The 23,090-nt window shown below is 42.3% G+C and overlaps 1 protein-coding gene across 1 annotated transcript in view; it reads left to right on the top strand.

The window, feature by feature from the left end:
* Positions 1 to 23,090, top strand: part of BAZ2B (bromodomain adjacent to zinc finger domain 2B) — a 914,692-nt gene that overhangs the window by 556,023 nt on the left and 335,579 nt on the right. The window contains exons 18-22 of the mRNA XM_030210692.1: positions 5,774 to 5,839; positions 9,331 to 9,396; positions 9,762 to 9,806; positions 10,212 to 10,238; positions 11,364 to 11,429. Coding sequence (XP_030066552.1) covers positions 5,774 to 5,839; positions 9,331 to 9,396; positions 9,762 to 9,806; positions 10,212 to 10,238; positions 11,364 to 11,429 — 270 coding nt within the window. The remainder of the gene's footprint in view (positions 1 to 5,773; positions 5,840 to 9,330; positions 9,397 to 9,761; positions 9,807 to 10,211; positions 10,239 to 11,363; positions 11,430 to 23,090) is intronic.

Here is a 23,090-nt window from a genome sequence, read left to right on the forward strand (position 1 = left end):
TTTTCACAGTTTTTGTGCGGGAAATGGCTGAGGCCATTCCATTCCCCCGTAGAAGTGGAGGATGAGCCCAGGGCCAAGATGCTTGAGGTCCTAGACTACACCTCCCTTCCTAAGGAAGCAGTGATGACTCCTCTCCATGAGGTACTCAAGGCAGTCCTTGTTAGGAACTTGGCGTCCCCTTTGTCCCTGTGGTCCCCAAGAAAATTGAGGTCTGAGCTACCTAACGACTCCATGTTGGTGGACGCCGCTCTTAAGAGAGCCAGGAGTACTAGGGACTATGCCTCGGCTCCCCCAGGCAGAGAATATAGGACACTGGACTCTGGGGAGATGTATGCGGCCTCTATGCTCATTGCCTGTATCCAGTCATACCAGCTTTTCACGAGCGTGTACTTGCGGAACTCGGTGCGGTAGCTGTCAGATATGGCTGATGCACTCCCTCCGAAGCAGGCCAAGCCGTTTCGCCAGTTGGTCAAGCAGTAGAAGATGTGTCGCAAGTTCTTGGCCATGGCCACTTACGACACTTTTGACATGGCCTCCAGGATCTCTGCCCAAGGTATAGCAATGCGCAGACTCTCACGGCTGCATGTTTCTGACCTGGAACATTCTGTTCAGAGGTTGGTGGATGCCCCTTGCCAGGGGGATAACCTTTTTGAAGAGAAGGTCGAGGAGGTCACTGACCAAATCAAGAAGCATACTGATCTATGTCTTCTCTCTCCCGCCGCGCGTCTTCTGCAACTGCCTCCTCATCCAGGAGATATTTTGGCAAGTTGTGGAGTTCTTCCTATTACTGCTGTAGGCATAGGTACACTCCTGCAGCCCCCCAGCCTGCTCAGACTTATCCCCAGTTCACTCATTCTTGTCAAGAGCATGTGCCACTTCCCAGCAAAGCAAGGGATGAGCTTTTGACTGGCTCCAGCAGAGCATAGCCACATTCCAAGTATCTGACCTGGACAACTTGCCGGTTGGGGGGAGGTTCAATTTTTTTTCACCAAAGGTGGCCTCTCATAACCTCCGACCAGTGGGTTCTTAAAATAGTCTGGCTCAGATACACCCTCAGTTTGTTTTCCAAACCTCCAAATTGTCCACCAAAAGCCCGTTCTTTCAGCTCTCAGCACAAGCAGGTACTTGCAGAGGAACTCTCCACCCTTCTCCACCCTTCTCGGACCCGTTCCACCAGGGGAAGAAGGGCAGGGATTCTATTCCAAGTACTTCCTTATACAGAAAAAGACAGGGGGGATGCATCCCATCCTAGACCTAAGGGCCCTGAACAAATTCCTAATCCGAGAATATTTCAGGATGGTTTCCCTGGGCAGCCTTCTTCCCATGATTCAGGAAAATGATTGGCTATGCTTTCTGGACTTGAAGGATGCATATGCACACATCTCGATACCAGCCCAACAGAAGTATCTTCAGCTGGGAACTTATCACTTTCAGTACTGCATGTTACCCTTTGGTCTCGCGTCAGTTCCCATGGTCTTTACCAAGTGTCTAGCGGTAGTCACAGCGTCGCTATGTAGACGGGGAGTTCATGTGTTCCCTTATCTCGACAATTGGCTAGTGAAGAGCACCTCAGAGGATGGTGCTCGGGAGTCCATGTGGATGGGGGGGATCATGTGATGGCTGGAACCTGAACAGACGTCTGACGGCTGCTCTCCTCGCCTTTGCTACAAAAACAGCTTTTTATATCTGCTTCCCGCCCTGTTTGGAGCCCAATTACTTGCATCTGAACTTTGGTAGACACCTACGGAGCCACTGGTGAGGTTGAGGTAGTGAATTAGTGCGGAAAACCGGGCATGCCAGCTAAGACCCTACAAGCACCCAGGAAACGCGGAGAACAACACGCGGCCAAGATGGCGTCGGTGCAGGAAAAGGCAGGGGAGTCTCAGGCTCAGACAATACCAGTGATCGCGCTGCAGGAGGCAGCAATTAAAGAAATAATGAGACACATGGCTGCTGTATTAGACGATAAACTGTCAACACTGCATGCCTTTATGGACGAGCTTAAAGAGTACCTGACAGCGCAGGGTGCCCGCATTCAGCAAGCGGAGGATAGGATCTCACATCAGGAGGATCTCACGGGTGATATGACCTCTCAGTTGGCAGCATTGGAGAAAAGGTGCAAAATTTTGGAGGACAGAGTGAACAATCAAGAGAACAGGAGCCGGCGCAATAATAGGTTGGTTGGCTTGCCTGAGAGAGTGAAATATAAAGAGCTGTGGGACCTGGTGGAGACGTGGCTTCCTCGGGAGTTGGGCCTCAATGTAGAAGGGCAGAAGATGTGGGCTGAGCGGGTGCACCATGTGGGAGTACTAAAAGACCAGAATCTGGATTTTCAAAAGGCGTTTGACAAAGTGCCTCATGAAAGACTCCTGAGGAAACTGGAGAGTCATGGGATCGGAGGTAGGGTATTACTATGGATTTTAGAGCTGGTTGAAAGATAGGACGCAAAGAGTAGGGTTGAATGGTCAGTATTCTCAGTGGAGAAGGGTACTTAGTGGGGTCCCGCAGGGGTCTGTGTTGGGACCGCTGCTTTTTAACATATTTATAAATGACCTAGAGATGGGAGTAACTAATGAGGTAATTAAATTCGCAGATGATACAAAATTATTCAGGGTCATCAAGTCGCAGGATGAGTGTGAAAGATTACAGGAGGACCTTGCAAGACTGGGAGATTGGGCGTGCAAGTGGCAGATGAAGTTCAGTGTTGACAAGTGCAAAGTGATACATGTGGGTAAGAGGAACCCGAATTACAGCTATGTCATGCAAGGTTCCACGTAAGGAGTTACGGACCTAGAAAGGGATCTGAGTGTAATCGTTGATAAGACGTTAAAAACATCTGCCCAGTGTGCTGCGGCCGCTAAGAAAGCGCACAGAATGTTTATTATTAGGAAAGGGATGGAAAACAAACACGAGGATGGAGCGACCGCACCTCAAGTATTGTGTCCAATTCTGGTCACCGCATCTCAAAAAAGATATAAAGGAATTAGAAATGGTGCAGAGAAGGGCGACGAAAATGATGAGGAAAGGCTGAGAAGGTTAGGGCTCTTCAGCTTGGAGAAAAGGCGGCTGAGGGGTGATATGATAGAAGTCTACAAGATAATGAGCGGAGTAGAGCGGACAGATGTGAAGCGATTGTTTACACTTTCAAACAACAACAAAACCAGGGGACACAAGATGAAGCTAGAATATGGTGCATTTAAAACAAATAGGAGAAAGTTTTTCTTTACTCAGCGTGTAGTTAGACCCTGGAACTCGTTGCCGGAGAATGTAGTGATAGCAGCTGGCCTTACGGAATTTAAAGGGGGTTTGGACAGATTCCTGAGGGAAAAGTCCATTGAACATTATTATTTGGGGGGGGGGGGGGGGGGGGGTTGCCGGGTTTTTGAAGCCTGGATTGGCCGCTGTCGGAGACAGGATGCTGGGCTTGATGGACCCTTGGTCTTTCCCAGTATGGCGGTGATTATGTACTTATGGCTTCACCTGATATCCCCAACTTAACAGTTTGTATCCTGTTTACACTGTGGCAGCATCAGTCCTAATTACAGTTGCCTCTACTACTACTACTACTATAAATCATTTCTTTAGCGCTACTAGTCGTACGCAGTGCTTCACAATTTAATATGAAGAAAAAACAGTCCCTGCTCAAAAGAGCTTACAATCTAAATCAGGACAGACAGGACAAATAATGGATAAGGGTAGGACAGACAGATAGAACATATGGGGAAAGGGACTAATGAAGAGAGGAAGACAAGATAAAGGTTACAAGCAAGTGACAAGTTAGAAATTAAAAGCAGCATCAAACAGGTAGGCCTTTAACCCGGATTTGAAGGCTTTCAGGGATGAGGCTTGACATAATGGCTCAGGGAGTCTATTTCAGGCATAAGGTGCGGCAAGTTAAAAGGAACGGAGTCTGGAGTTAGCGATGGAGGAGAAGAGTACAATTAGGAGAGATTTGCCTAGTGAACGGAGTTCCTGGGAAGGAGTGTAGGGAGAGATGAGAGTGGAGAGGTAGTGAGGGGCAGCAGAGTAAATGCACTTATAGGTTAATAAGAGGAGCTTGAACTGTATACGGAAACAGATAGGGAGCCAGTGAAGTGACTTCAGAAGAGGGCTGATATGGGCATAGCGACTTTGGCGAAATATTAATCGTGCAGCAGCATTTTGAAGAGATTGAAGAGGAGAGAGATGGCTAAGTGGAAGACCGGTGAGAAGCAAGTTGCAGTAGTCCAAGCAAGAGGTGATGAGAGAGTGGATGAGGGTTCTGGTAGCGTGCTCAGAAAGGAGAGGGCGAATTTTGGCGATATTATAGAGGAAGAAACGACAGGTTTTAGCAATCTGTTGAATATGTGCAGGGGAACTCATCTTGACAATCATCATTGACAGGAAATGTGATCAAGATATGAGATGACTCTTTTCTTTCTTGTAACGTAACAGAGAGAGGGAACCAAGTACAGAAAAAGTCCCAGCAAAAAAACAGCACAAAGGGCCTTTAAAAACAAAAGGGAACAACGTTCTTTCATTAAAAAAAACAACCTTTTAATAGTGAACTTTGATTGAAGGAAGACCCGACACGGGCCGTGTTTCGGTGCTGCCGCACCTGCGTCAGGGATCACACCAATGACAAAGGAGGCATCAACAAACTAATTTCAAAAGGATGATGATTTCCAAAATTGTGTGTGATGTGTTCCTCCAAATAGAATGTAGAGCTCACACACATCATTGAGACTTACACTGTTGATGTGTGTGAGCTTCCTTCAATCAAAGTTCACTATTAAAATGTTTCTTTTCTTTCTTGAACACATCTCAGCAGATCACACTACCTTCGGTCTAGATGTGATGGCCAGTCTATGTTAACAAGCAGTTCTTGCTTTTTGATACTGTGGGCTGCTCTGAACAATGTATCAATATGAAGGCACTGAGGAGCCTTACGCTTGGGAGTCATCCATTTGTGTGCCTGACTCAATCTTACTTGTTGACGGAAAAAGCAATGTTGCTTACTATAACAGATATTTTTTCTGCAGACAGCAGGATTGATAAGGCACACAACCATGCCTGCCTTCCTGAAAGCTGTTTTTCCTTCTAAAGCTGAGGAGCTGAAGAAAACCACTGTTTGTGGGAGGGCCGTGAAGGTCAGAACTTTACTGAACTATGAGAGAGCAGTTCTGTCCCAGCATCATCAGATGACGTCACCCACTTGTGTACCTTATCAATCCTGCTGTCTACTATTACTACTTATCATTTCTATAGCGCTACAAGGCATACGCAGCACTGTACACCATACACAAAAGACAGTCCCTGCTCAAAGAGCTTACAATCTAGATAAGACGGGTAAACAGACAGAACAATTAAGGGTAAGGGAATGAAGCGGTGAGGATAATGGACAGGGTAAGTGAGTTAGGAGTCAAATGCAGTGGTAAAGAGGTGGGTTTTGAGTTTGGACTTGAAAACGGCTAAAGACGGGGCTAGACGTACATGCTCGGGAAGTCTATTCCAGGCGTGAGGTGCAGCGAGATAAAAGGAACGGAGTCTTACAGAAAGCATCTATTACAGGCAAGTAACATTGCTTTATTGATGTATGTAGGGCCCATAACAAACTCAGTCTTTGTTATGAATAAGTTCTGAATGTAGGGAGATTGAGCACACTGAATTTTGCCTTTTATTTATGTATGTTGCAATTAACAGACATTGAAATGTGGTCTCTTTGTTTAAAATAAGAGAGCATGAATTTTTAAAAAGCTGGTAATAATTAAACTTTTGCAATGTTTCCTTCTAGGAGAAAATCAAGCGAATTCAGCAAATAAGAATAGAGAAAGAACTACGGGCTCAACAAATTCTAGAGGTAGAGCCAAGAAAGCTGTAATTCTACAAAAAAAATCAGTTTCCTTTGTGCTCTGTAACTTTCACAATAGTCATCTGCATGTATTCTTACCTCCAGTTTTAAGCAGCCTGCTTCAAATTTTGTTATGTCTTTTGCATGCGTACTTGATGCCTTTCCACTTGTTAAAACTAGAACAAGAATGCAGTGTGTTTAGGTTGCTGTGTTCTAAGTCAATCGTACTCAATATTTGGAATTACTAAAATGGTTTTTCCCTTTTGGTTTTTTTTTTTTTTAGAACTGCTGTACAATAGTGAGTATTTATTAGTTTCCCTAATGTGGGGAAAAAAATTAAAATAGGTATCCAAAAATGTCTAAATTTGCTAAAGTGCGGTAAGAATTTGCAGTTAGGGTTAATAGGCAAAATGAATTCTCAGTAACTGCAAAGCCTTTGCATTAATGCCAACATTTTGCCATTGTTAAGTTCTTTACCACTTTTTAACTGAGTGGCAGATAACACAATGTAGTTAGCCACACCTATTTGGGTGGTGTAAATATTTTGTCTGCTCCGTTAACACACAGCAACTTCCAGGTCATTAACTATAAAGCACAGTCCCTGCCCATCCTCTACCCATTCTCATCCTTGTTCCATGTTAATTGTTGATTTGGAATTGATCACAGGTTAACTGCCAAGGTACCATTGCCCCGATGCTCAAAACTCCGGCGCTGTACGGAATAGCGCCGGAGTTTACTACCATGCTCGATGTTAATAGTATGCAAATAATATGCAAGCTGTTAGCTTTGAACATGAGAAAGTAAAGCGACAGGATCATGCCAGGGGCATGCACACGAGCTGCATATAAGCAAAGCTCATGTGTTCATGCCCAGCACAACGGGGGGAGAGAGCAGTGCGACAAAGGCAGAGAATCGGCCCAGGCGAGAGTGAGAGGCAGTGGAATGGGAGTTGGAGACTGCAGCAGCCTGCGTGTCCTCGCTCCTCTTGCATGGCCTCCCCACAGCTCCCTCACATTCCCGCAGCATGGTTGCCATACAGGAAGAGGATTCCGCAGCAGGTCTCACCCACCCATCCTTCCCTCCAAGCTTCTACCCTCCGGCAAGATCCAGAAGGAGAGGAGTGCCCTTCAGCCACTAGTTTCCAGGACGGCTGGGCAGTTCCACAGACCTAATGCCAGCTCCGAGATGGCGTAGGTTTTTGCGAGGTAAGGGCACCCTTCTTCAGGGTGCTTCTTTCTGAGCAAGGGATTAGCACTAATTGCTGGTGAGCTCTTTTTTTGCTGCAGTAAAGTCCTTCTAAACATTATGTGTTAGCAAATTCAGATGCTAGTCCGATGCTAATGGCCTCTAGCGCCCGCGCTTGCTTCTGAGCATCGGGGCCCATATTAACTGTTAGCATGCATCTTTAACAACAGTGCAGCTTAGTAAATAGTTTCCAAGTGATGATGCCCAAAATTAATACTGACACTAAAGGGAGATAGCACCAGGTTTGTGCACATGTTATTGTGTGCCGAATGCTCTAATGATTTCAGCACAGACCACATTTAGATGGGGGTGGTCTAGGCTACCACTAGACTACCAGGTCAAAGTTATTGGGGGGGGGGGGGGGGTTGGGCCTGGCCTGATTAGGGGGGGAAGGGCTGCTGGACCACCAGGTCAAATCAATTTGTGACTTGGGGGAGGGAGGCCTGGGCTGGGGGGCACTGGACTACCAGGGCATGTTTGGTTGGGAGTAAGGGGTGTTGCAGCATGCTTTTTTTATTTTCTTCTTAATGTCAGCTTTCTTGCCAGTGTCTGAGCCAATCACCACTCAGGCACTGACAGGAAAGTTAGCGCAGAGTGCTGAGCAGCAAATTACTGCCCCGATTTTAACACAGCGTTAATTTGCATGCTCATTACTCTGAGCATGCCGTGACAATTTCTTTGTGCTAGGTTTGTGGTAGAGTTTCACTGTACCACGAACCTTTGAGCAACAGTCCCCATGCCAGTGTTATTTATTGCTACCTGTTTAGTTATGCTGTGGACTTTCGTAAAATGTGGATATCTTAGTCTTGGATGTTGACTGTTTACCATTATGTTATATCAGCAAATTTATGCATGCTGCTGAAGTTACAACTCAGCTGGTTCAGAATGGTTGGCCAATCCTGTTACTTCCCTTTGCACGTCTTAACTGTTTCACCAAACTTGTAAAGATATGTCATCAATTTTCAAATTACCATTTTACCAATCGTATGTCCAATCATATCTGTTTAAAGAAAAAAAGGGTTATTCATTTTCATTTAAAATTGCACTTGCAGTTTACATTGAAGTGAATAATAATTTAATCTTTATGCTGTCAGAGAGGAGAGTATGAATTTAATTATCACCTTGTCCACATGCTTCCTGAGCCTGTGTTCCGCTAAAACAGCGTTTCAGACTCCTGGCAGAAATGCTGTACCAAGAACTGCTTTTATGGTGATTTATGCCATCTGACTTAAGAACAGCAAAGAAAATAGCTTTCAAATGGGCTACGTCTTTTTCTCTTCACCATTGACTGTTAACAATAATCTACATATATGTATTTACAGGTTTGGGCATAAAACAGAGAAAATTCTGGTTAACATACTTGATGACTTCATAATAAAGATAGATTAGGAGTGACTAAGAAAAAAACTTAAATGAGTCAATAAATTAACATGTTAAATGTTAAAACTAAGGGCCTTGTTTACTAAGCTGCGCTGGAGATGCGCTAACGTTTTTAGCGCGTGCTAGAGACACCCATATATTCCTTTGGGTGTCTAGCATTAGCGTGCGGTGAAAACGCTAGTGCACCTTTAGTAAACAGGGCCCTAAAAGTTTAGATCTCCACTGGTTTTCTGTTAGTGAGAGCTTATTTTTGGAACTGATATAATTTAGATTAAAGTAACTACAATAAAATAATTATATAATGATGACTATTTCACATTTCCAAGATTTATATTTATATATATGAAATGGTTATGATAAACTGCAAACATTTAGTAAAATGTGGGAACAAATTAACATAGGAAAAATTTTAGTATCCCTGAATCTTTTTACTATTATAATTTAGAAATTCTAAGGGCCTCTTTTACAAAGGTGCACTATCCTTTTAGCACACGCTAACCATGTAGATACCCATAGGAATATAATGGTTGCCTACATGGTTAGCACGCACTAAAAATATCAGCACACCTTTGTAAAAGATCCCCTAAAACTTTTGTCATTAATGTTGATTGTGTCATCCTATATTTCCTGATCGCAAATGTCTTACATGGCAAATCTTGAGTATGTGAATGTCAAAGTTTGTTTTCTTTTTATGTTAATCAAATATATATTTAAGATAAACTGCAGCATGCTGTTAAAGGAGACTCTTGTGTCTTACTGTATATATGTATTGTTATGTCACCCTGTAAGGCATGTAGTTTTAATTTTAGTTTGAGATTGTTTTCAGATTGTAGATGTGCTTTTGCATGATGTTGAGACCTGTTTTGCATGCACAGGCTAAAAAGAAAAAGAAGGAAGAAGCAGCAAATGCCAAATTATTGGAGGCCGAAAAACGAATAAAGGTTAGTTTAGATGAGCTGCAGAGTTTTGATTCTAAAACTGTGATTTCTCATATGACATGTATTATGGAAAAAAGTATATTAGAATTCTACTGATACACATGAAAAGCTTATTAAAAAAATGAAGGTTTTAGTCACTCTGCTGCTTCTTTTAAGCAGCCTGACAAATACCGCTTTTCTTTCAGATGTGACCATGTGACCTAGTTTCAGTCTGTGCTAAGTTCTGTTAATTAGTAGTTTATTTATAATAACATCTGATAGGCACATATATCCTACCTATTATTAGGATTTACATAGGATTTATTGTTTTAGCACAATTATCTCATTTTATTAACAACATTATTTCAAGATTTTTTTTTTCCTTTAAGGAAAAGGAAATGAGAAGGCAGCAAGCAGTCCTTTTAAAACATCAGGTCTGTATATAATTTTGTATTTCATATAGCATTTATATATATTAATTTTGAACTACTTTAGTTAATGTATAGAAAAACTTCTAAATATTGTCTTACGAATTTGATTTAGGGCCTCTTACCAAACCACGATAACGATTCCTGCACGGCAGTGCTGACAAAGCCCATTCAAAGTGAATGGGGTTTGTCAGCATTGCCTTGCCTTGAATCGCTAGCAAAGTTTGGTAAGAGGCCCTTAGTTCCCACATAGGTTTTCTCTTGTCTTATTAACCTTGTTTGGACATGGGATCATTGGAGGGAGTGGGGATTAAGTACAGTACTTATAAAATGTATGGTGGGGGGGGGTTGTTTTTGTTTTTTTACAATGTGATTTCTCTTCTGTAATGTTGTGCCAACTCTTTCTACCAGGAGTTGGAGAGGCATAGACTAGATATGGTATGGGTATGTTTATTTTTGTACATCTAACACCGCATCGTGATTTCGTTGTGATATGGTTGTCATAGCAATGCATAAAGTGTAGCACTTGCTGCTATCATATTACATACTGCTGCATGGCTTTACAGCACAGTGCATTGCATACATCTGCTGTCTGTCTTAAGAAAGTATAGCCTGTCTCAAACATATCAACTGCTGTTGACTAGAAATCTACATTACTATTGTTAAAGACAAGTCTGATAATTATTCAGTTCTGAATAAATCATAACATTTGCACTTCCCAATATCATATGCGTCTGTTTCTTTAGAAAGTGATTTTGAAGCAGTATCCCTATAGATAGTTTTGATCACAGTGTAAATAATAATGCTATTAATAATACCTGATATCTAATTGGATATTTTTGATTCAAAACATGAAAATTATTCTTTACAATTCATATTTTTACAATCTGTTTCACAGTTCTGGCTTCAATTGCAATTAGCATTATAGCCTGTGGTACAGCTTTTGAGGATTTATGTACTGTATCAAGGGATTTTCATCAGTAAAATGGAATATCTTGTTTTCATTCCTCTTTGTTTGAACCATGACTAGTTTTAATTCAACTGGTTTCATATTGGAAACAATCAGTATTCTAATTGTTTTTATAAGAGAAATTGCTCACTTCTAAAAGACAAAAGATTCTCTAAAAACATTACCACCACATGTTTTAAAAATTTAACTTTCAAATTATTAGCATGCAGCCTTTTGTTTGAATGGCTCTTCATTTAGTAATCAGTAGGTTTCTAATAGCAGATGTAAGGTAACTTACCTGTTCCAGCCAACCATTATGCTTTATGTTCTGCCAGCTTATGAAGGAGCATCATACTATAACTGACCATAAATATATCTTGTATGCTTCCGTTTTTACACTGTCTTCATGTTCATTGCTTTACTTTTTTGCTTTTGATCTTATATTTGCTTTCTAAACCTCAACTAAAACATGCACAGACTTGGCCATTCTTGTCCTATATCTAGTATTTATTGTGTCTTCTTAATGCTAAATATGCTATACTGGGCATTTCAGTTGACAAAAACTAATTGTTAATACTGGTTTAGTCTTGCTTTATTTTTATCTACACTAATAGGAAAGAGAGAGGAGAAGGCAACATGTAATGCTAATGAAAGCCATGGAAGCACGTAAAAAAGCAGAAGTAAGTTGTCATTTGTAAGGAAAGAAAAAATTCATTCTTAGGTTCCATCTTGTTAGATTTTTGTAATTTTTAAAAATTTATAACACTTGTTAATATTTTGTAAAGTTCCTTAATGTTAACATTAAAGCTAATTTTACAATTAATTGAGTAAAATCTAGGAAGGCAATAATTAGACCCAAATGCCCAAAGAAAAGCAACCCAATTCACAATATATTTTTGTTTGGGGGAGGGGCTGGTATATTTCACTGCTCCGTTGGCTTCCAGATAAGTCAGAACCAGCCTTTACTGAGCTACAATGCTAGAACCTTTCATTCATTCACAACGATTGTGTCCGTGGATTTTTCCCATCGTATGACATTTTCTGGCTGTCAAACCAAGCCATTGCTCAAATTGTCCATGGCCAGGGATCAAAAAGTATGGCTTCTAAGGAGGCCATATGTATGCTTGGAGTCTTGCAGGAAACTATTGCCATTTTCAATCACTGAGATTCCATAACATTCCCAGTCTCATGTGGCCTGGACCAGGATTTGACAAATCCTAGGCACCAGATCACCATGGGTCTAAAAATTAAAGGCCCAATATTTAAAGACAGTTATTCTGGATAAGTGCTGCCCATTGAGGCCAGTCAGTGATTTTCAGCAGCATTATCTGGATAGTATTACTGAAAATAGTTTCAGAACACAGATAGTGCCAGGACAATCCAGGGGCAGGGTCTTGGTGGTGTGACATATGCTGATAGTAGCATGACTCAGCACCACTGGCTAAATGAAGATCTGGATTACTTAGAACAAAACAGTACTCATTAGAAATAAACAACAAAAGCAAAGTGAGTCCTGTCTATATAAAAAAAAATAGTTACACACAGCAATCACAAACACCCAGCATATTTTGCCACCAGGGCAAAACTGTTGGATCCCCTTGGATGAAATAGAACCATTTTTTCTCCTTCAGTTTCATCGCCTCCTCAGCGGTGTCAGCATTCACCTCTGTCTTGCAATAAATATAAATGCGCAGTGCACAATGTCACTTTTACCTAGGTGAACGCACATGCTTCTCTTTCTCCCATTCACTCTTCTCACCCTTTCCTGGCATAGGCAAAAGAGAGAGTAGGTGCTGCATGTTTATATTGTCAGCAAGACTGAGACATGTGCTGACCCCGTTGAGGAGGAGGCGAGACTGAGGGAGAAATTAACGGTTCTATTTATCCAACAGTTACTTCTAATGTAGTTCGATGGCGAAACATGTCAGATGTTAATGTGATCATTTTATGCCAATAAAGTTTTTTATACACCGAGCCCATCTTGGTTTTACTTCTGGTGCGCACTATTCTTTGTTTCTTATTCTTGTGGTGCAGCTTCCTCTTCTTGTGTTTTGTTTTTTTGTTTGTGTTTTGTCTCTGGATTACTTAAAACATCCAAAAAAGCTGCTTATCCAGATAAAGATGGTAAATATCACCATTATCAGGATAAAAGCAGCATATCGTTCAATGTTGAATATTCAGGTAATATGTTTAAATGCTAATTGTAGAGTTTAAATATTGACTTTATAAACCTTGGTGTCAAGAATGTCATGTCTCTGAGCATTCACTGCTGCCGCCTCTGCCGGAGGTGCAGGATGCTAGGAATTATTAGAAAAGGGATGTTAAGACAAAGAATATTATAATGTCTCTGTATAGGGGTAAGGGGGTAACGGGATTTGATATACCACCTTTCTGTGCTACAGTGTAAGTGGTTTACATTTATTCTATGCAGGTATTTTCTTTGTCCCTAGTGGGTTTTGCAATCTTAAGTTTTTGTATCTAGCTCCTGATGTGACCTTGCCTTGAGTATTGCATTCAGTTTTGGTCGCAGTATCTCAAAAACGAAAAAAGCAGAATTTGAAAAGGTTCAAAGAAGAGCAACCAAAATTATAAAGGAGATGGAACTTCTCTTAAATGAGGAAAGGCTAAAAAGGTTAAGGCTTTCAGCTTGGAAAAGAGACTGCTGGGGGGGGGGGGGGGGGGGGGTCTACAAAACACTTAGTGGTGCAGAATGGGTAAAAGTGAATAGATTTTTCACTCTTTCCAAAAGTAATAAAGACCAGAGGACACTGTGAAATTACATGGAAATACTATTAAAACAAATAAGAGGAAATATTTTACTCAAAGAATAGCTAAGCTCTGGAACTCATTGCCAGAGGATATTTGCATATCTGGGTTTAAAAAAAAGTTTGGACAGGTTCCTGAAAGAGGTCCATAGTCTGCCATTGAGATAGACATAGGGAAAGTGACTGCTTACCCTGGGATTGGTAGCATGGAATGTTGCTACTATTTGGGTTTATGCCAGGTACTTGTGACCTGAAGTGGCTACTGTTAGAAGCAGGAAACTGGGCTAGATGGACCATTGAACTGACTCAGTATGGCTTTTTTATGTTAAGTCTCGTGCATGGCTTAAACCTAACTGCGGTGGCAATTTGTTTTTTTGTTTTGTTTTTTTGCTGTAACATACTGCCAATTTGGCAGCATTTTGACTGTCTTTGTGAAATATCAAGCTGTTGCACCAGACATCATACACAGCACTTGAAGTTTCAAAGTTTTCTTGTGACCCCTGAAGCAGGTGGCTGTGCCTGCCGAAACACGGCCCCATGTCATGTCTCATTCTGGTGCTTTAATAAAGTTACTTTTCAGCCTCTACTTCTCTTGTGGAAGTTGTTGTGTCATCCTCTACTCCTCTGGTGTTCCTTGGATTCCCATAGAGGTTTTTTCCTGTTTCTGCTTTGGCTTAACCTGGTGCGTTGCTTAAACCTAATGAGAGCTCAATAGGCAGCAGTGGGGAGGTAAATAAAGCCTGTTGTATAGCTGAGGGAGTGCCTGGGAGATGAGGGCAAAGAATGCCTGGATGAGTGTGTGTCTGAGAAGTAGGGGTGAGGTGTGACTGGCTGAGCGGGTGCCTAGGAGGAAAGAAGGGGGTTATGGATAGTCATTTTTTTAGGGGTAAGAGATTGACACCATTAGAGAAAGGGAGAAAAACTGGGTGAGATTAGGGTGCAGGGGAACAAGAGAAAGACAGAGACTGGTAGGGGCTCAATGCCATAGCGATATATGAAATAGAAAGGCATTTGCCTCAGGTGGAGCTGTCAGGGCTTATCAGCATGCTGCTGACGATGAGTGGGGGAGAGACTATGGTCATCTTCTTGGCACTCTGTGGTGTTGCATTAAAGGCCTGATCGATTATGTTTTCTTTTCCCATAGACATTGAGTAGTAAACAGTCTTAGTAACATAGATGCCTATCCAGCTTATAATCGAAAAAGAAAAACGCCTATATTTCGACCCAAATCGGGAGATGGGCGTTTTTCTCGCAAAGGCGCCCAAATTGGTATAATCTAAAGCTGATTTTGGGCGTTTCCAACTGCACTCCGTCGCGGAAACGAATAAAGTTGATGGGGGCGTATCAGAGGCGTGGTGGTGGCGGGACTGAGGCGTGGTTAGCTGAGGAGAGATGGGCGTCTTTAGCTGATAATCGGGAAAAAAAGGGCGTTTTGACCGCGATTTTGGGTCACTTTTTTTGGACCCTTTTTTCTCACGAACAAGTCCCAAAAAAGTTCCCCAACTGCCCAGCTGACCACTGGAGGGAATCGGGGATGACCTCCCCGGACTCCCCCAGTGGTCACTAACCCCCTCCCACCAAAAAACCCCCCACTTTAAAAACTTTTTTCCAGCCTGTATGCCAACCTCAAATGCCGTACCCACCTCCATGACAGCAGAATGTGTTCGATCCTGTCACAGCCTTTCCCTCTGCCTACTGGGTCAGAGTGTGCCCTGTTTGTTTCCTGTTGTAGTCCATGCGGTAGTGGCCATTTTTGTAAGCCAGTTTTATTTCCCTTTCCTGTGTTAGCCACGTTAGAGAACTTAGTTCTTACCTTGAATGTGGCTGAAAGAGGGCATTGTACAGCATTCTGCCAGCTCTGACCTACTGCTAATCTCAGTACCAGGGAGACTCGTTGCCAGTGGGGCACAACCTCTGATCTGCAGTTAACTGTGAGTAAACGTGCTTATTCCAAAAAAGGACGTTTTCGGAGAGATTAGTCTTCAGGTGTCAACTGGTGTGCCAATGTTATACAGCAGCAACAAGTCCTAGAGGCCTGCGTGTATGCAGGTCCCTGGAGCACTTTTAGTGGGTACCGCAGTGCACTTTAGCCAGGTGGCCCCAGGCCCATTCCCCCCCCCCCCCCCCCCACCTGTAACACTTGTGCTGGTAAATGGGAGGCCTCCAAAACCCACTGTACCCAAGTGTAGGTGCCCCCTTCACTCCTAAGAGCTATGGTAGTGTTGTACATTTGTGGGTAGTGGGTTTTGGGGGAGGGGGGTTGAGTGCTCAGCACCCGTGGTAAGGGATCTATGCATGTGGGAGTGTTGTCTGAAGTCCACCGCACTGACCTCTAGGGTGCCCAGTTGGTGTCCTGGCATGTCAGGGGGGCGAGCGTACTACGAATCCTGGCCCCTCCCACGACCAAATGGCTCGGATTAGGACGTTTTTGAGCTGGGCGTTTTTAGTTTCCATTATCGCTAAAAAAAACAAACAAACACCCAGCTCAAAAACGTCCATTTTTTTCGAAAATACGGTTCGGCCCGCCCCTTCACGTACCCGTTCTCGGAGATAAACGCCCATGGAGATAGGCGTTTGCTTTCGATTATGCCCCTCCACGTCCTTTTATAAAAGAAACTCCCAGATCCTACCTCAATAATGCATAAATTTCCACCTGCTCCACATGGAAGTAATTCTCTAACAATGTGCCCATAAATAGGCTTCTACTTTCCTTTATAGAATACTACTACTACTACTACTACTACTATTTAGCATTTCTATAGCGCTACAAGGCATACGCAGCGCTGCACAAACATAGACGAAAGACAGTCCCTGCTCAAAGAGCTTACAATACTAGTGTAACAGCAAAAATACAGGCCTATAATTTAGGCACAAGTACTTATGCCTGCCATAGAACTGATGTATGTACACTCAAATGCTGGAGATATACATGTAACTTAGAAGTCCTTTTACCCCGCTGCACTGACAGATTTAGCATGCGCTAAAGGCTAAGAAGCCCATAGGTATAAAATGGGCTTCTATGTATTTAGTGAACCTTAGTCTAAGACCCCTTTAGACTCCTGGGCATTCTCTGCCCAGACTCCACATATGTGTATACTTACCTGTAAAAGTCACGCTATGTGGCATATGCAGGTATTTACAGAATTTTGGCATTTATAAGTCTATGTGCACATACACACATGTTTATACCATTATTCTAATGATTCATCATATACTTCATAGAATGACCCTTTTCACGTGCATTTACTTTTTGTGCATGTATTCTGTTGTGCAATTTAAAAGACCTTTTCCACATGTAAAACAGAATTTACCCATGGCTAAAACTTTATAAAATTATCCACTCTTCAACAGGAATAATTTCATATAGGTCCAATAGGTAGAAGTGTGTGTTGAAAAAAAGGCCAAAAAAAGTGCATCTGTATTTTATAAAGTATATAAAAGAAGCCATGCATCTACATGCCTCCTCATGTACATGCCATCTGCGAAATAAAGGTGTACACATACTTTTATGCTTTTTGCATTGACATAACAGACACTAGGATTTTGCCAGAATGGCCCCATGGCCGAGAGAGCCCAATTTTGGAGAGATTTCACACTCCTGCTGCCCATCTAGTGGTGGGTTTGCAGTGCCTACCTTTTTCCAGTTAAGGGCCAGCAGTGGGATATACGGTCACACCCGGTGCCTAGGTGCACCTTGCCAGGCGCTTCAGTAGGAGTGCCCTAATCCCCCAAGAGGTAAGTGCCCACATGGGAGTGCATGCAGGGGAGAGATCATGAAGTGGGGACATAGTGGATAGCCAGAAGGAAGGAATAGCGAATATAATTCAAGAAAGCATTGGACAAGCACATAGGATCTCTAAGGGAAAGGAAAGGATGATAGATGATGTGAATGGGCAGACCTGATAGACCATATGGTCTTTATCTGCTGTCATTTTCTATGTTAATATGAGGAAATTATTCTGCTCCATGAAGGGCCTGACAGGGAATCTATGAACTGCACAGGCAAGCGCTTGCCAGGTGGTCACATTCAGGGAAGACAAAGCCATAGCAGAGAGATTAAATGAATTCTTTGCTTCGGTCTTCACTGAAGAAGATTTGGGAGAGATACTGGTGCCAGAAATGGTATTCGAAGTTGACGAGTCGGAGAAACTGAAATCTCTATAAACCTAGAGGATGTAATGGGGCAATTTGGCAAATTAAAGAGTAGCAAATCTCCTGAACCGGATGGTATTCATCCCAGAGTAAGGATAGAATTGAAAAATGAACTGGCGGAACTATTGTTAGTAATATGTAATTTATCTTTAAAATCGAGCATGGTACCAAAAGATTGGAGGGTAGCCCATGTAATGCCGATATTTAAAGAAGGTTCCAGAGGGGATCAGGGAAATTTTAGATCAGTGAGCCTGATGTCGGTGCCTGGCAAAATGGTAGAGACTATTATGAAGAACAAAATTACAGAGCATATTCAAAAGCATGGATTAATGAGACAAAGCCAACATGAATTTAGTGAATGGAAATCTTGCCTCACCAATCTATTACATTTCTTTGAAGGGGTAAACAAACATGTGGATAAAGGCAAGCCGGTTGATTGTGTATCTGGATTTTCAAAAGGCATTTGACAAAGTACCTCATGAAAGACTCCAGAAGAAATTGGAGCGTCATGGGATAGGAGGTAGTGTTCTATTGTGAATTAAAAACTGGTTAAAGGATAGAAAAACAGAGAGTAGGGTTAAATGATCAATATTCTCAATGGAGAAGGGTAGATAGTGGGGTTCCTCAGGGGTCTGTGCTGGGACCACTGCTTTTTAACATATTTATAAATGATCTAGATATGGGAGTAACTAGTGAGGTAGTTAAATTTGCTGATGACACAAAGTTATTCAAAGTGGTTAAATCGCGAGAGGATTGTGAAAAATTCCAAGAGGACCTTACAAGACTGGGAGACTGGGCGTCTAAATGGCAGATGACGTTTAATGTGAGCAAGTGCAAAGTGATGCATGTGGGAAAGAGAAACCCAAACTATAGTTACGTAATGCAAGGTTCCATGTTAGGAGTCACCGACCAAGAAATGGATCTCGGCGGCGGTGTTGATGATACGTTGAAACCCTCTGCTCAGTGTGCTGTGGTGGCTAAGAAAGCAAATAGAATGGTAGGTATTATTAGGAAAGGAATGAAAAACAAAAATGAGAACATTATAATGCTTTTGTATTGGTCCAGGTGCGACCGCACCTCGAATATTGTGTTCAATTCTGGTCACTGCATCTCAAAAACGATTTAGTGGAATTAGAAAAGGTACAGAGAAGGGCGACGAAAATGATAAAGGGGATGGGACAACTTCTCTATGAGGAAAGGCTGAAGCGTCTAGGGCTCTTCAGCTTGGAGAAGAGACGGCTGAGGGGAGATATGATAGAGGTCTATAAAATAATGAGTGGAGTGGAACGGGTAGATGTGTATCATTTGTTTACTCTTTCCAAAAATACTAGGACTAGGGGGCATGCGATGAAGCTACAAAATAGTAAATTTAATACGAATCGGAGGAAATTTTTCTTCACTCAACATGTAAGTAAACTGTAGAATTCATTGCCAGAGAACGTTAAGGCGGTTAGCTTAGCAGGGTTTAAAAAGGGTCTGGACCGCTTCCTAAAGGAAAAGTCCATAGACCATTATTATATTGACTTGGGGAAATTCCACTACTTATTTCTGGAATAAGCAGCATAAAATGTATTGAGTTTTCTGGGATCTTGCCAGGTATTTGTGACCTGAATTGGCCACTGTTGGAAACAGGATGCTGGACTTCATGGACCTTTGGTCTGTCCCAGTGTGGCAGTACTTATGTACTTATGCCCTTGCCATCTTGTTGAAGCCTAGGCTATGGTCAGCACAAGATAGCATCACTCTGGAGGAGCTAGAGGAGTAGGTAACAGTGCTCTACACATGGGGAACATGTTTCTTCAGTATAGTAAATGGTCTCATGGGACAAGGTAAGATTTATCAGGGACATTCTGCTGCCTGATATGCCTATGGAACTCCTAGAAAGCATCAGCACGGGTACCCAACACCCATACATGTTCACAAGGGAAAGCTTGTCACATACTCACATGGGTTTGTGGTACATCTGCAAGACTGAATACATGCATTAACATTCACAACCATCTATATCTAAGTCTGTGCAGATTTAGGATCTCATAATGGGCCAAATTCTTGAACCTGTATGACTGATTATAGCTGAAGGAGGGTCCAAGCTGAAGTGGAGCAGAAGGAGGATCTGTACATAGGCCACATGTCTACTCCTGCCTTGCCAGATTTATGGCCATAGCTGTCATTTGGCTTGCATCACCGCTGCACTAGCTCCTATCACCATGCCTTGCTCCTTGCAGCCAAGGTGGAAGCACACTTTCTTCACAGCCTGTCTTAAAAGACAAAGTTCAGGCTTAGCACTACTTGAAGAATTTCCCAGTAATGAGCCAAACACCTCTGTCCCCTTTGAAGTCTATTCACAGTTCTCTCCCATGTACTACAGCTTCAACACGTATGCCATTCATGAGAGCTAGCCTTACCACCAAATGTAACAGCACATACTACCCATAAGGCAGGACTGCCAGCTTCCAAATCCATGCTTTTATCATTAAACATTCCATCAAATCTTTCTGCCTCATGGCCACTCCACCTTCATCCATTTTTTTTAAAATTTTCAATTCTTAGAATTGTTTCTGTTTACATCTCACCACACTCAACCCAGACTTACATTTCCCATATCTTCTACACTACCCCTCTGCTAGGGTTGTGCCACTCTTAGCCCAACCAATTTGTTAGCAACTGAAGGAACTTTGACCAATGTTGTATTCGTCATATTCATGTAACCCATCTACTCTCTTTTTTTTCTAAACCTCAACCAGCAGATCCCAGCAATGCACGTGCAGGACTGGCCCTTCCATTCCCTCCACTAATCAGTAGATGCCAATGCTACATAAGCATCACCACTTCCCCTCACCAGCAGCTGAGGCACTTTTGACAGAAGCAGCAGCCTTCCCCTCTTTGTTCCCTTCCTCTTCTCCTTTCCCATAGGACCTCCTTTACCCCAGAGAGAGGAGGATGGTGGACCAGAGGTGTTTCTCCAGTTGCAGGTCCTGCCCTCCCAGCATCACTCAGCCATCGCTGCCCCACATACAACCAGTGCAGCATCCCTTGATTAACCTGTAGGAGGGAGGAGTGCTGAGACAGTATACGTGCCTCTGCTGGTAAGGAATCTGCATGTGTGAGTATTTGCCTGCTGGAAAATTGTCTTAAAACTAACTAGGAACTAGAAGGTACTTTAGTTCTAGTCCTTACTGATACATGGGACCTGGTGCAAGGAGTAATGATGGTGAGGTCGCTAGGCAATAGCGATCACAATGCATTCAAAATTTTCATCCCTAGAAAGAAGTCATTTAAAAAACTATTGCTGTAGCATTAGACAAGGTTTAAAGAATAGCAACAAAAGTGACAAGGAAGATAGAACATGTTCCTTAAACTTGGAGAAAAGATACTGAGAGGCTTATAAAATTATGAGTGGGATAGAATTGTTAAGTAGGGAATGGATGTTTAACCTGTTAAACGACACAAAAATAAGATGGCATTCCATGAAGCTGATGACCAGCAGATTGACCAGATTTTCCAGCAGCAGATTTTGAAGGTGACTAAAATAGCGGGATTGAAATGAGGATTGGACAAGTTCCTGAACGAAAGTTCATAAAAAGAATTATTAGCCAGGTAGATTTAGGAGAGCCCATTGCTCATCCCTGAAAATTAACTATAAGAAGTAGCTCTGCTTTTTGGGATCTGCTAGATACTTGTGACCTAGACTGGCCAATGGTGAAGACAAGAGGGTTTGGTGAACAGTGGCGTGTCTCAACATGGTTTTTCTTATGAGGAATTTTGGCTGTTTTTTCCAGGGTATAGTGGAAATGTGGTAGTGGCTGCAGCATTTGGTCATGAAGGGCTATATCCAAAGAGTAGAAAATCATAAGGAGAGGATGTTCTATGCTTTGCAATGGATGCTTGATACCCTGTTTTTAATGCAGTCCTCCCTAACATGTGAAGACTCTCCTCTCCATGTCTCCACCACAGCCCCCTGAACCAACCCTCTACCTCCTTAAAAACTCTCCTCATCCTTTTCCCTTTACATTTATTTTTTTATTTTCCTCCTCCTTCCTATAAAAGAAAATTTTGCTGACATGGACTTGTGCTTCACACAACTCCTTCATGGGACTAACTACCAGCTGACTTTGTTCTGTATATGCAGGGCAGTGTTCTCTGCTGTGTACACAGAACAAGGTTCTCCGTGCTCTGGATGCAAAATTATGTTCTCTGTGCCATGCGTGCAAAACAATACTCTTTCTAGTATAACTCACCATCATGAGACTTCGAATGAAAAAAAAAAGCACAAGGTAGTCTGTACAAGTGCTGACAAAGGTGAATTAACTTGGAGACAAGCTAATTTTCAGTAAACAGGAAAACAGAATTTCTGTGATCTTTGGGACTTCACCTAGGACCTGACAAGTGCCTGGAGCCTGCATGGACACCCTGCAGCCGGAACTGGGATTTCCTCAGTGGAGATTTGCAAGAATGTAGTGGCTTATGTTTGTGGTACAGTATAACTTTGTTCTTATTAATTTGTATATATCTTTTATGCTATACAAATAAAAATCTATCTACATTGCCATTTGTAACCTTGGTTATTGAGGGAATCCCACACTTCACAATATTGTAACCTAAATAAAAAGAATTTATATTTTTCCAGATACCTGCTGTCATATCCTTTGACTTTTTCTGAGGGTCCACCATGTACCCTAATGTGAGCCATCTATGTGGAGATGTGGCTGTAACAATTTAGAGCAGAGATTCACTGTACAAGCTGGCTGCCCCTTAGTTTCCTATGTGTTAGACCTTTGTGAAGAGCAGCCTTCCTTCATGCTTGTGCAGATGGTAGGATGAATAGTGCAGCCCTTTCACTGGTTCTTAGCTACTAGGGTAAACTTCATGGTCTCCTTGATCTTTGCTATCCTACTGGTTGTCTTCTGCCGGGGTTAACTCTCTCCCTAATTAACTGCTGACCATGTTTGAAGCTGTTGGGTGAAAACTATGTCAAATGACTTTCACCCCAACGGATTGCTACAACTCCAGCCCCATCTCACAAGCCTGAAGAACCACAGGTGTTCTACCATACACATTTTTGAACTCACTCCATCATTGTCACTGTACTGTTCCTTTTTCAGCTACCAATATTAACTTTACTAACTCAGGTGCAAAAGCTTCTCCTCTTATGTCGGATGGTAGCGGTGCACAGTAGCCACTTCAAAAAGTGTGTTTATTTTAATACAAACAGCATTTTATATGCCTTTAACTGGTTATACAGAAATATCAGATCACAGTAGACTCTCTTTAAAAGGCCAAGGCCATGACACTTCCAAAAATTATTTTACAAGAATGCATCTTAAGAAGAGTACATGCTATATAGGATATTAAACCATGGTCATATACATAGTAACTTAGTAAAATAGTAGATGACAGCAGATAAAGACCTGTACACAGTCCATC

This window comes from Microcaecilia unicolor, chromosome 7 (genome assembly GCF_901765095.1).
Source record: "Microcaecilia unicolor chromosome 7, aMicUni1.1, whole genome shotgun sequence".
NCBI classification, from domain to species: Eukaryota; Metazoa; Chordata; class Amphibia; order Gymnophiona; family Siphonopidae; genus Microcaecilia; species Microcaecilia unicolor.